General features: G+C 41.4%; 1 protein-coding gene across 16 annotated transcripts in view; it reads right to left on the reverse strand.

Annotated features, from left to right (window-relative positions):
- The window catches only part of sox6 (SRY-box transcription factor 6), a 630,558-nt gene that overhangs the window by 535,553 nt on the left and 82,593 nt on the right, over positions 1-12,412 (reverse strand). For 8 of the 16 annotated variants that reach the window (XM_063061928.1, XM_063061926.1, XM_063061908.1 and 5 more), the window contains exon 2: positions 7,382-7,491. The exons of the other annotated variants lie outside the window; for them this stretch is intronic. In XM_063061928.1, coding sequence (XP_062917998.1) covers positions 7,382-7,407 — 26 coding nt within the window. In that variant the 5' untranslated portion in view covers positions 7,408-7,491. The remainder of the gene's footprint in view (positions 1-7,381; positions 7,492-12,412) is intronic. 16 annotated transcript variants of the gene reach the window in all.

Genomic DNA, 12,412 nt, shown 5'->3' on the forward strand with positions numbered 1-12,412 from the left:
TGGTGCATAATCTTGGGTAGTGGGTAGTGGCTCCATATGTCACTACTACAGGGCGTGACGACCCAGCCTTACACAAGTCCCGGACTCAGCTGGCTCCGGCTGACAGTACCCGGTATGGGCCCCTATCCAGGGTTACGGATCCCACTGCCTTGCGGGTATCTTCGGGAGAAGAGAAGGCTAAGGAGTAAACCCTACACAAATCCGGAGTGGAGCCCCTAAGGCGGTTGGATGATGTATCACGTCACCTCCCAGCAGCTCCTGCAGCCAAGCTGATACCAAATGTACTGCTTAGCATTCCTTTGGACCACATCCTTGAGGCCGAGAGGGGGATCTTGATGTCTGGGCAGCCCAGGATCTCCATATTCATCGCCCAGGTCTGCGCCCCAAACAGGCGCATCTATTGTCTACTTAGACAGATGAAGCCATTAATTAATTAATCCTAGTAAGCCTCTACTATCATATCTAATTCCTTCTAATTTAATTGTTTGAACATTTCAAAACATTCTATTGCCTCCTAGTTGTGCAGTTTCTCTTGAGAGTTTTGTATACTGTCCCAAAATGAAATCTTCCTAGACTAGGATGGAAGATATTGGATGGGAATTATGTTTGTGCTCAGACTTACTAAATACACCGAGTTGGGTGTTGTGTGGATGTCAAGGGTAGAATAAGGATTAGACACAGAGCTGGGTTTGGTTTCAGTGTTAAATCTGGAGTTGTGTTTGGGAAAGATCTTTTTCTGATCGGACATCAGGATTTTGTCTCCCCAACATATTGCTTTGGGATAAACTAAAAATCAGTAAACATTGTACGTCAAGCTGTAAAAGGAAAGATGAGCTATAGATAACTAAAGGAATCAATGGATGGAAACATCAGTACAAAGCTTCAAAATGACAAGAATTGCCATTTGTTTATCAATTTGCTCATTTATTGTTCATCACTTGTTCGATGAACTCAGCAGGTCAGGCAGCATCTAGGGAGAGGAATGAACTGTTGACAGTCATGTCGAGTCCCTAATGAAGGATGTTGGCCCAAAACATTTTCTGTTTATTCCTCTCCATAGATGCTGCCTGACCTGCTGAGTTCCTCCAGCATTTTGTGTGTGTTGTTCTAGGTTTTCAGCAACTGTTCAATATGAGATGACAACCATGAAGCCGTATTTATTCACCAGATATGTTTTACCATATCCTACTGGCAGACATCATGGCAGATAATTGATCAGGTGATTTTCAACAGATGTTCATGTTCAACAGATCATGCCATGTACACTGAGGAGAAAAAGGCATGTTATTATAACAAGGTAATCTTCACATTCTGGGACTGCAGCATGTGAGACAAAAACATGGAAATGTATTACCCATCAACTAACAGCCAGTTTCTAGCAACTAATGCTATCAGTATTTATTGTCTATAAACACCTAGAAGAGATCAAATGCTGGAATACAATTGAGTTCAGATGTTGCCTTAAGGCAAAACAGCATTAACAAGAGTAGCTCATAAATATTACTTGAACCCTCAAGAATGAGGGACAGCCCTCAACTTCCTCTACTGGCCCAGTTCCCTCCAGAAGCTCATGTTCACTGTACTTGGTTTTATACATAAAGTTCTCAAAACTGCCAAGAAGTACATTGTAAACATAAACAGAAGAGATTCTACAGATGCTGGAGTTCCAGAAACATAAAACGTCAGAGACTCAGCAGGTCATCTATGGAGAGGAATGAAGAGTTGATGTTTTGGGCCAAGGCCCTTCATTAGGACTGGAAGGGAAGGGAGAAGAAGCCAGAAGAGGAAGATGGGAGAGGGGAAGGAGTACAACACAAATATTGAGAAAACAATACATATGGCTGTACTATCACATGTATCACATCACATGTACTATCACATGTAGAAGCATTATTTGATGGAAAAGAATGAACAAAACCTTATCTGAGTATCTTAAATTGTGTTAGTGATTTGTACTTGTTTTTGCCTTAGGCCACATCCACAAAGTAGAACAGGCATTCTTGATGGGCAACAGGCTTCTGGTAAGAACCTGTTGGTTTCGTTTGGATTCTTTCTTGCCCTTGACATAATAAGCTCATGGTAATGTTAACCACAAACACTTATTAACATGCCACCACCTGACTTTCAGCCGACAGCAGGAGGGAATTGATCCAATAGCAACTCCAGCCTGTGAAAATCCGGCACCCTTCAACCACTCACAGCACTGAAATACACATGAGAACAAAGCTTCAATTTAACTCAGCTGGGAAATAAGAGTTTAGAGGAGCTACCTTTGATACAGATTTGATTCAACTGTAATTCATCCATCAAAGAGTTATATCTCTAAAGACTGTTCCCAATAGTAACCAATATTGTCAGCAGAAGAACTGATGAAATCAAAGCTGTATTTAAAATTTACATGGTACAGATTATTCAAAATAAATTGATAAAACAATTATAGCACTGAGCTCTGTGTACAAGCATATTTACCACCTGAGAAAGTGATTGAAAATGGTTGCAGAAATGCATCAAGTTATACATTGTTGTGGAAAAACCTCAGGACTTTCCCGAGATATAAAAGGATCAATGATCAACTTTTTTTTAAATTATACATTTACATGCATTAGGAATTTGCTGTGGTGCATTGCCACCACATGCAGCACAATGTCACGCTGTGAATGGCTCTCTATTCTCTCACCAGACCTCCAGGATTAATAGTGGGGTCTGCCTCAAACCTCTGCAATTGCAACATCGAGAACTCCACTCCATTATTCCGACAACAGGTATCTTCAAACATTTCCACTTTGTTTCTGGTAGAAACTTCCCAGATCTAACGATATTGCCTTCTAAAAAGTTAAACTTTTCTGCAGGAGTAAAATAATTTCTTTAATGTACTGAAATCCCAGAGATATATGGCTGTTCCTCCCATCATTGAAATCTCTCTCTCTAGTATATGGTCTTAGATGGAATAGTTGCTCTTTCATACAACCTCTCTGACACATCGCATTCTCTCAGGTGTATGTTGCTTCCCTTGAGTGCTCCCTGTGAAATACCGTTACCCCTTCAATACTCAAGATTCAAGATTCAAAAAACTTTATTGTCATTCTAACCATACATCAGCTCTGCAGGGCAGAATGAGACAGCGTTTCTCGGGGCAGTGCAATCATAACATAACAAACGCAACACTAAATAATAAACATAACAATAAATAGTAAAACACAACAGCCACATGTCAGTTAAAATCAGTTATAAGTGTCCAGTGCAAATTAAAAGTGTCCAAAGCAGAGTCAGGTAGAGCAGCTATTTAGCAGTCTGACTGCCTGTGGGAGGAAGCTGTTTAGTAGCCTTGTGGTTTTAGTTTTGATGCTCCTGTAACGTTTGCCTGATGGCAGAAGAACAAACAGTTCATGGAGAGGGTGTGAGGGGTCTTTAATAATGTACCATGTCTTCTGGAGGCATTGACTCTGAAAGAGGTCTTGGACAGAAGGTAGGGAGACCCCAATAGCCTTCTCTATTAGCAATAGCAATAGCAATAGCATCAGCAATAGGAATATAGAACTTCTACTAATATTTAACAATCAATCTGATGTAATATATTCTTTCTTTCTGGTATATTGGTCGCTGCATAATGCATTGATATTTGTAATATACAAGAAAGTAGATGGAGTACAGTGAAAATTTGCAGAATCACATAATCAGTGATTCAGTGAAAAAGAACACCTTATTTAATTTTACAGCATGCAAACTCTAAGGGTTAGACAAAGTTTCTTCAATAAAGAACATTTTTATATGTACAGCATTCTCTAAATTGCACCACTTCCTTGAACACATAGTATAATTTGTGATATACAGTGCATACAGTATCATTCTGTTCTAAAACATTTCCTAAAATGTACTAATTGTTTATAATATTTAACATTCCTCTGATATCAAAGAGTTTCTCCGCACATAATATTCTCTTTAATACACAGCAAACTCTTGATCTATAGCACTCTGTTTCCTATGAAGTAATCCTTCCAATACAAAGCAGTCTTTCGTGATATGTGAGAAAAAGCATGCTCTTTGATATACAATATATTGCAATCTAAATAAAGTATATACCAGATTATGTTAAATATATATTTCATACAGAATATGCTGCATTGGCATACAGCAAGTTCAATGATATATAATTCTCCCCAAATATACAAAGGCCTATGATATATTGTAGTTCTAAAACTGAGTGTTATCTTTATGTTACATATTCTTCCATACGCTTTATTAAAAATCTGCCATCACCAGAATCAAGAGCCCAATACTACTCCATTGTGTCAAGCTACTTATTTAGAATTGAGATCTAAAAAATATCCACCTTCAGCCAATTTAATGTATCATTTAGAGCATCATTCTCAGCTTTGTGATTTTCTTTTCATGCAAAATGATCTAATATCCTCCCCAGGGACCATCTCAAGGTGCAAAAAGCAAAGTCCTGGAGGAACCTAGTGGACTATTCAGCAGCTATGAAGAAAGAGGGACAGTCAACATTTCACAATGAGACTGCATCAGCAATAGGAACATAGAGGGGCGAAACCCAGTATAACCAGACGATAACCAGTATAAGGAGGAGAGAAGAGAGGGCTGAGGCAAGGATTGGCAGGCAATAAGTGAACCAGGTGAGAAACGGGATGATGAAAGGATGGAGTTGGGAGACAGTGGGTGGTAATAGTTTCAAGGCACTCTAACTCTCTACCAATCTTGTTTCTCATCGTGGCTTTTAGATGAGATTTAAATTCTGTATCTCCTGAATTATTATGACTATTTATTTAATATCACCCTATGGTAACTCTGTCATTCTCCCACTGTGACCTACATGCACATTTGGTCATCCTAGATGTTCAGTGCTCTATAGATGTGCTATTCCCTACCTTCTATACATTCCCCAATGTGACCAAATCACTTCAACCAATACTTTTTCATTTGCTCTATCATCTGATCACCATTCTCCTGTCTTCAATTACCTTGAGTGATTTCAAGTACTGACCCTCAAGGTTGTGCCCATTTATTTTTAAAATCTCATATATCTCCTCATCTTCTCTCAAACAACACTTTGCTCTGACTCTGGTCTGTTTGATGCCTTCGTTTTCAGCCACTATTGGTAGCAGAGTTAACCACTGACTATTTTCTCCTTCCACACATGTTGCTTGACTGGCTGAGCTCTTCATATCTGCTTTCATTCCAAATTCTTTCCATATTTCATGAGGTCTTTACTCCAATTCCCTCCTCAGGGACCATACCAAGGTGCAAAAGAATCAAAAAATGGACTAGCTATGAATCACTACTCTTATCTTCTCTTTCCTAGTTCAGGATTCATTTTATAACATTTGGAACACACACAAAATGCTTGAGGAACTCAACAAGTCAGGCAGCATTTGTGAAAATTAATAGGTAGTCGATGTTTTGGGTTGAGACCCCTCTTCAGGACTGGGAAGGAAGGGGGAAGATAACAGAATAAAAGATGGGGGAAGGAAGGAGGCCAGTTGGAAGGTGATAGGTGAAGCCAGGTGGGAGGGAAAGGTCAAGGGCTGGAGAAGGAAGAAACTGTAGAAGAAAAGAGTGAGTCATAAGAGAAAAGGAAAGAGGAGGACACCCATGGGAAGTAATAGCAGGTGAAAAGAGGTGAAAGGTCACAGTGGGGAATAGAGGAAGACTCGGTGGATATTCATGCCATCAAGTTGGAGGCTACCCACATGGAATAGAAGTTGTTTCTCCTCCACCCTGAGGGCGGTATCATCTTGGCACAAGAGAAGGCCATGGGCTGACATGTCAGAACAAAAATGGGAATGAGATTTAAAATGTTAGGCCACTGGGAAATCCCAGTTGTGGTATATGGAGAGGCGGTGCTCGATGAAGCTGTCCACCAATTTACAATGGGTCTCACCAATGCAGAGGAGGCTGCATCAGGAGCACCCGACACAACAGATGACCCCAGCAGATTCGCAGATAAGTATTGTCTCAGCCAGAAGGACTGCCTGGACCCTGAATGGAGATGAGGGATAAGAGCATGGGCAGGTGGAGAACTTAGACTACTCGAAGGGGTAAGTGCTGTGAGAGAAATTAGTAGGGAGGGACGAATAGACAAGGGAATCGCAGAGAGAGCAATCCCTGAGGGAGGGGTGGAGTTAAAGATATGTTTAGTAGTAGGATCACTTCGAATATGGAAGAAGTTGTGGAGAATAATGTGTTGAATGCAGAGGCTGATGGCATTGTAGGTAAGGACAAGAGGACCTCTATCACTATTAAGGAAGTGGGTATATGGGATAACGTTTTCTTGGAAAGCCATGTAGGACATAGTTTTTTATGCTAATGTGGTTTTAATACTTCTCTAATGTTTGTGATGTGGTTAAAGTTGCCATGACACCTGGCTGCCTTTGACAGGTTGTCTCACAAAGGAAATAATGAGCCATCTTCTTGACCCATTGCAGTCAATGTGGTGAAAGCACTCCCAATACGGTGTTAGATGGAGGATTACAAGATTTTGATCCAGCATCACACACCATTTGGAATCCAAGTCAACTTGACAAATTAGCAGCACTGGGTACTTGAGGTGGAGGAAGTACCACTGAAGACCAAAGTAGCTGCTTGGGTTTTTTTTTTCTTTTGCTGAAAATAAACAGCTCCCAGCACATTTATGACATAAATATTGCTTACTACTTCTTAAACAAAGCTTGGATGATGTCCCAGTCACGCTGCAGTTTGTCACGGTCTGCTTCATTATGAGAAGAGCTATGCATGGGAGTAAACACTAGAATCGTCAGCAAGCAACCCTGTTTCTGGCCTTATCACGGAGGTAAGGTTATGGATGGAATCAATGAAAAAAGCTCAGCTGAGAAAACTTTTCTGAGGAACTCCCATATTGATATAATCTAAAGCATGCTCTCCCGCATGCAGTAATCCCCTGTAATGTCGTACAGTAATTTCACCAATGTTTATGTAAAGGCTACTCTTCGATGACAGCAATCTTTCAGTCTTTTGAATGTACAGCAATATCGTATGTGCAACAATCTCCCAGATATATAGTGTGATCTATCATTCTGTCTAATATAGTGATCTGTCCAATATATATTCTGATGTTTTTTTCTCTCTCAAATACACAGCATTCTCTCAATCTGTCCAGTACAGATTGATCACTCACATTGTCAGTGATTCAGTGATCACTTAATCTCCAATATGTAGCAACCTCATTGCTGTGATGTGCAACAATCTTAAGTTCTCTGACATACAGCAATCTCTTACCCTGTTGCAGAGAACATTTTCTCACTCTGCAAAAAAAAAAATAATCTATGACTCTTTGGTTACACAGCAATCATTCATTCCCCATGTTACAAACAAGGCTTTAAGCTCATATTAACTGGTGAATTCCTACCTCACTATTGCATAGCGATCTCGCATCCTCAATGCTACATTTGCCAACCCTGTACTTCAGGATCTTTACCAATCACCCTGGGCACCCATAAAGAAAATCTTTGTTTAAATCTGTGTGCAGAAAACAAGATTATTATGGAAGCTATGTAGCATTCATTCAATTTCTAAGTGCAAAATAAAACATAGTTCGGAATTGAACTGTGTTCCAGAACTATATGTGCTGCCTCCAGGTAAGGAGTTTGCAGTGCCAGTTTATGGTGTGCAACAGTAACCAGCATACAGAGTAAGAATTCCAGCCAATGTTCTATGACATATTCTATCGGTTAACTTGACATAGAGCAAGTAGTAGTACATTCCGTTTCTTATTTTACCTGCCATGTGTGTCATAAGGACGTGGCTGGGAACGGACCCAAGTGCAAGACATAGACACTGAAGTACTAGGGACAGGACTAGGATACAGGGTGAGGGCTAGGACATGGACACGAAAACCGGGAACCCGGAAAAGGACAAGACAAGAGAGCTAGGAGCCCAGGCTTGGACTCAAAGCCAGAGACAGGACAAGGGCCCAGAACCTGGGTCTTGCCTCTGGCTCGGACCTCAGAACTACGCAAGGACGTGACTTGACTGGCAGGCAGGACGAGGCTGGAGACCAGAGACTTGAGGCGAGGCTGGAGACCAGAGACTTGAGGCGAGGCTGGAGACCAGAGACGAGGCGAGGCTGGAGACCAGAGACTTGAGGCAAGGCAGGAGACCAGAGACTTGAGGCTTGGGGTCTTGAAGCTTGGCTTGGGGGCGAGGCTCGAGGCTCGAGGTCTTGAAGCTCCTCCTGGGCAGGGCGCGGCACTCCTGGGCAGGGCATGGTACTCCTGGGCAGGGTGCAGATCTCCACCCGATGGAGGCAAGGGACAGGAAAGGACAGAACCAACCGCAGGGTAACAGCAATACAGCCTGGCATACCCGATGGAGGCAAGAGACAGGAAGGGATAGAACCAACTGTAGGTAACGGCAAGACAGCCTGGCTTACCCGATGGAGACAAGGGACAGAACCAACCGTAGGTAACAGCAAGACAGCCTGGCTTACCCGACGGAGACAAGGGACAGGATGGGACAGAACCAACTGCAGGGTAATGGCAAGACGGCCTGACTTACCTGGCAGAGGCAAGGGACAGGAAGGGAGCTAGGTACAGGGTGGCTCCAAGACAAGACTACAGGCAAAGCAAGGCGAGAGTTATCGGCAAGACAAGGCAGGGCTTCAGGCGAGGAAACAGAAGGCAGGGGAAGAGATACAAGGAGTAAGAACAAGAACAATCCAGCCGCCATGCCCTGGTCTCTGGAGGTATTTATGCAGCCAGCCCCAATGAGAATCAGCTGCCTCAATTAGTGCTCAACAGGAACAGAAAGAGGGTAGACAGGAAAACCTGGAGCGAGGGTCGATGGATCAGACCGTGAACCGGAATGCAGACTTCACGGACCGGACTATGACAATGCGACTGCCATTTGCCCACCCCATGATGTTTCACGTTCATCGGCAAATGACACTTTATCATCCTCTCCCGGAATTACATACTCCTCATCTCTCCTGTCATCTCTCACCTACCCCATTATATCTTAACTTCTCGATCACAGAGTAAACTCATAGAACTAGGGTTATAGAGAGAAAAGCATAAAAACCGGTGCCCAGCATCAAGTGTCCATCCATACACACCATATTTTCCAGTATTTGTCCTGTAGCCTTCAATGTCATTTGCCAGCCAGTGGCGTAGTGGCATCCACACCAGACTTTGAGACAAGTGGTCCAGGGTTCAAATCCCGCTGGCTCCTTGCACGTCTTCCATCCATGCCGGGTTGAGCGTCAAGCTAGCAACTCGACCTCATTAAACACAGACAAGTGCTAAAGAAAGGGCAAATGTTGCCCAATGCACCAAAGGTGCGAAGAGGAACTCTTCAGTGTCTTGGCATTTCAAAGGCTTATCTATAAACCACTTAAATATTGTGAGACTGTCTGGCTCAACCAAACTCTCTGGCAATGTATTCCAAATCCTAACCACAATGAAAGGAAAAAAATCCTCAGATTCCCTCTGAACTATCACCTCTTTGCTCAAAACTATCTTGTTAGATTTCAGACACCTTTGATATAGGGAGAAGTTTCTTGCCATCTATCCTATCGGTGCTCTTCATAGTTTTGTATAGCTCAATTAGATACACCCTCAGCTCCTCTGCTCCAAGAAAAACAAGTCTAATGTTTCCAGTCTCTCCTCATAAATGAAATGTTCCAGCTAGTCAGCATCCTGGTGAGTCTCCTTTGTACACGTTCAGTACTACCTATAGTGTAATGATCAAATATCATGGGGTATTCCAGCCGTCACTAGCCAATGTTTTATAAAACTGCAACATTATCTTACTGCTATTACTCTTTATGCTCTTGCAAACAAATGGAACTGTCTCTTCAACACCTTACCTACCTGGCACTGCCATCTTTAGAGATCTTTGTAACCGTACACAAAGATCCCTCTGTTCTTCAGTTTCTGCGGGACCCCACCATCCATGTTATGTCTTGAAATGTTCACAATCCATCACTTCGCATGTATCATGATTAAATTCCAAACAACATTGCTTTGCCCTCCCCATGATCTTTCCCTCTACTATAGTCACCCTCCCCATGGTCTCTCACACTTCTCTATCATGTGGTAATTTCTCACTTTCTCAGTTACAGCATTGCTACACGGAGATGTTTGAGTCTCACTAATGTAACAATTTTTGCCAAGGGCTCTTCCTTTAGAATAAGCATCCTGTTATGAATGGCGCACAGCTCCTAGAATCAGCTTTACAATGCTTTACTGAAGTACCAATTACACAGACAGTAGGCCCGATGCTTTCTTCCAAACTCACATAAACATAAGCAACATGAGTTCAATTTCATGACAGATCTTTCCAAAACACCCGCCTCCATCCAGATACACACAGCAGAGGCAGCCAGGGAAGGCAAATGCAGCTTTCACTTTTTTAATTTAAATAACTTGTTGCACAGTTTCTAACCAATGGAGAAACAGTGGGACTGTGGGATGGAAAATCAGTTAGAACAGAGGTCTATTAAGTAGCTGCCTCTCCTTGTTTCAATTTGATTCTTCAAGTGGCCTTAGCAGAAGCTGGTGGAAAGTGTCACCCTCTGACACTACCAGCAATGACTTATTTCAGGGTGAAATTAAAATTGTGAAAGAATTCGCTTGCACTAAGAGATTTAATGCTACTTATTGATAATTTCACCTATTCTCATATCCTCACACCCCTTCTTTCTTAGAATCATTCTGCTACTGTTTCCTTATTTTAATACGTTTAATGGTTTTATTCATGATGGACATGAACCCTGAAAATTTTATAAATGTGTACTTTGCACTGAATATTAAAAGAATACACAATAGGAGAAATAAAAACTAAAATTTGAGACAACCACAAATCAAAGATAATGAAAATTAAGCTTCCACATTTTGAAAATGCCCTCTCAAAGCTTTTCCTATGAAGCTAATTACTGGCTATAAAATAGCTAGATTGAACAGAGACTTCCCTTCAAGACAGCACTAGGGTAAAATTGTTAAATAATGTTTGCGTAATATCCCATCCAAGAAATTCATTGCCTGCTGGGATCAAGGCCTCTGAATACGGAGAAAAAAGACCAATATCAGAACAGAAACAGATCCAGAACAGAGATGACCATCAGCCTTCTGATACTGTACTTCTTCTGTACACTGCAGAGTGTAGGACATGTATTACTCCAACGCCAAACTAACCAACCACAACAGATGGAACAGCTGTTGTAAAACACCAGTGCTGCTAGGCTCCTTCTGATTGGCTGCTGTAATTTTTGCTGAATATTGACAGAATCTCAAGATAATCTGGATAGGCGATATTTCTACTAAACATTACAGTAGATGATTAGATCAAGCACAGGGAAATGCCTGGGAAGACCTTTAAGTCACATCACTCAACCTCATAAACTCCTTCCGTCCCTTGACATTAGGCCAGAGCATGCTGGGAAATTCAAGCAATTCTGCTTTGAACCGCTGGCATTTCTCAGCACAAGTGTAATGAAGTTCAGCATTCCCATGAAAACACGGATGTTCTAAACTTGCCAGCCATCCTTCACTGAAGATTCCCTGACTGCAGTCAACTTTAGACTCCTCATGCCGTGCATCAGCAAAGCACAAACTCAATACAATCCTCAGCAGTTTCATTCATGATATATATTCAGACATAAAACACGGCATGAATGCAAGACCTTTGGATGCAGACCTGAGATTGCCTGCTGAACCAACATTAGTTTAGATCCGGCTCAGGACAGTGAAACCATTTGTTTGAGTGGAGAGGAATGGTCTACAAGGAACTTAGGTAAGTATCAGATATTTAAAATTGTTATGGTTTTTAATTTAATAGTTTTTAAGATTTTTAAAGTCTTTTAATGATTTTAATGGCTTGTGAATATCAGGAACTCTCGGGATTTTAAGTTCTCAATGTTTAGGAGTAGGCTAAAAGTGGGAGCATGGTTTGAACAAAAATCAAAGGATTTTTCCTTAGTTTCATCAGGGTCCTATCCTCATGCTGACATTTTATTGTACATGGTTCTACCACTACACAGGGCCTTTTTTGCTATTCAGAGTCTTATCATTTTGGAATGGGATAGCTTTGAGCTCAAATTTAACTCTGGAAAATCCAGAAAATGCTAGTCTATATTTACTGCTCATCATCATGTATCAGTGGCCTGCTGTTAGTAATGAGGTATAGCCCATTATTTTTTAACCCTCCATTATTTAGAAAGGATGATTTTCACCTATTTTTAAAAAGAAGAGTATCGTAGCAAAATTGTACCAGGTACACAGTCCGCTTCATACTGACACACTCCCAAGTTAACCAGGTTTATGGTTTTCTCCAGTGTGACAAATATTTTTATGAGTCTCCTTCGTTAATTTGATTCCTTTCAAGCTCTTTAAGATTCAAATGGTGTTACCTCTGTTAATTATTCCTGATAGCGAGAATCTTT

Source organism: Mobula hypostoma, chromosome 11 (assembly GCF_963921235.1).
Source record: "Mobula hypostoma chromosome 11, sMobHyp1.1, whole genome shotgun sequence".
Taxonomy (NCBI): Eukaryota; Metazoa; Chordata; class Chondrichthyes; order Myliobatiformes; family Myliobatidae; genus Mobula; species Mobula hypostoma.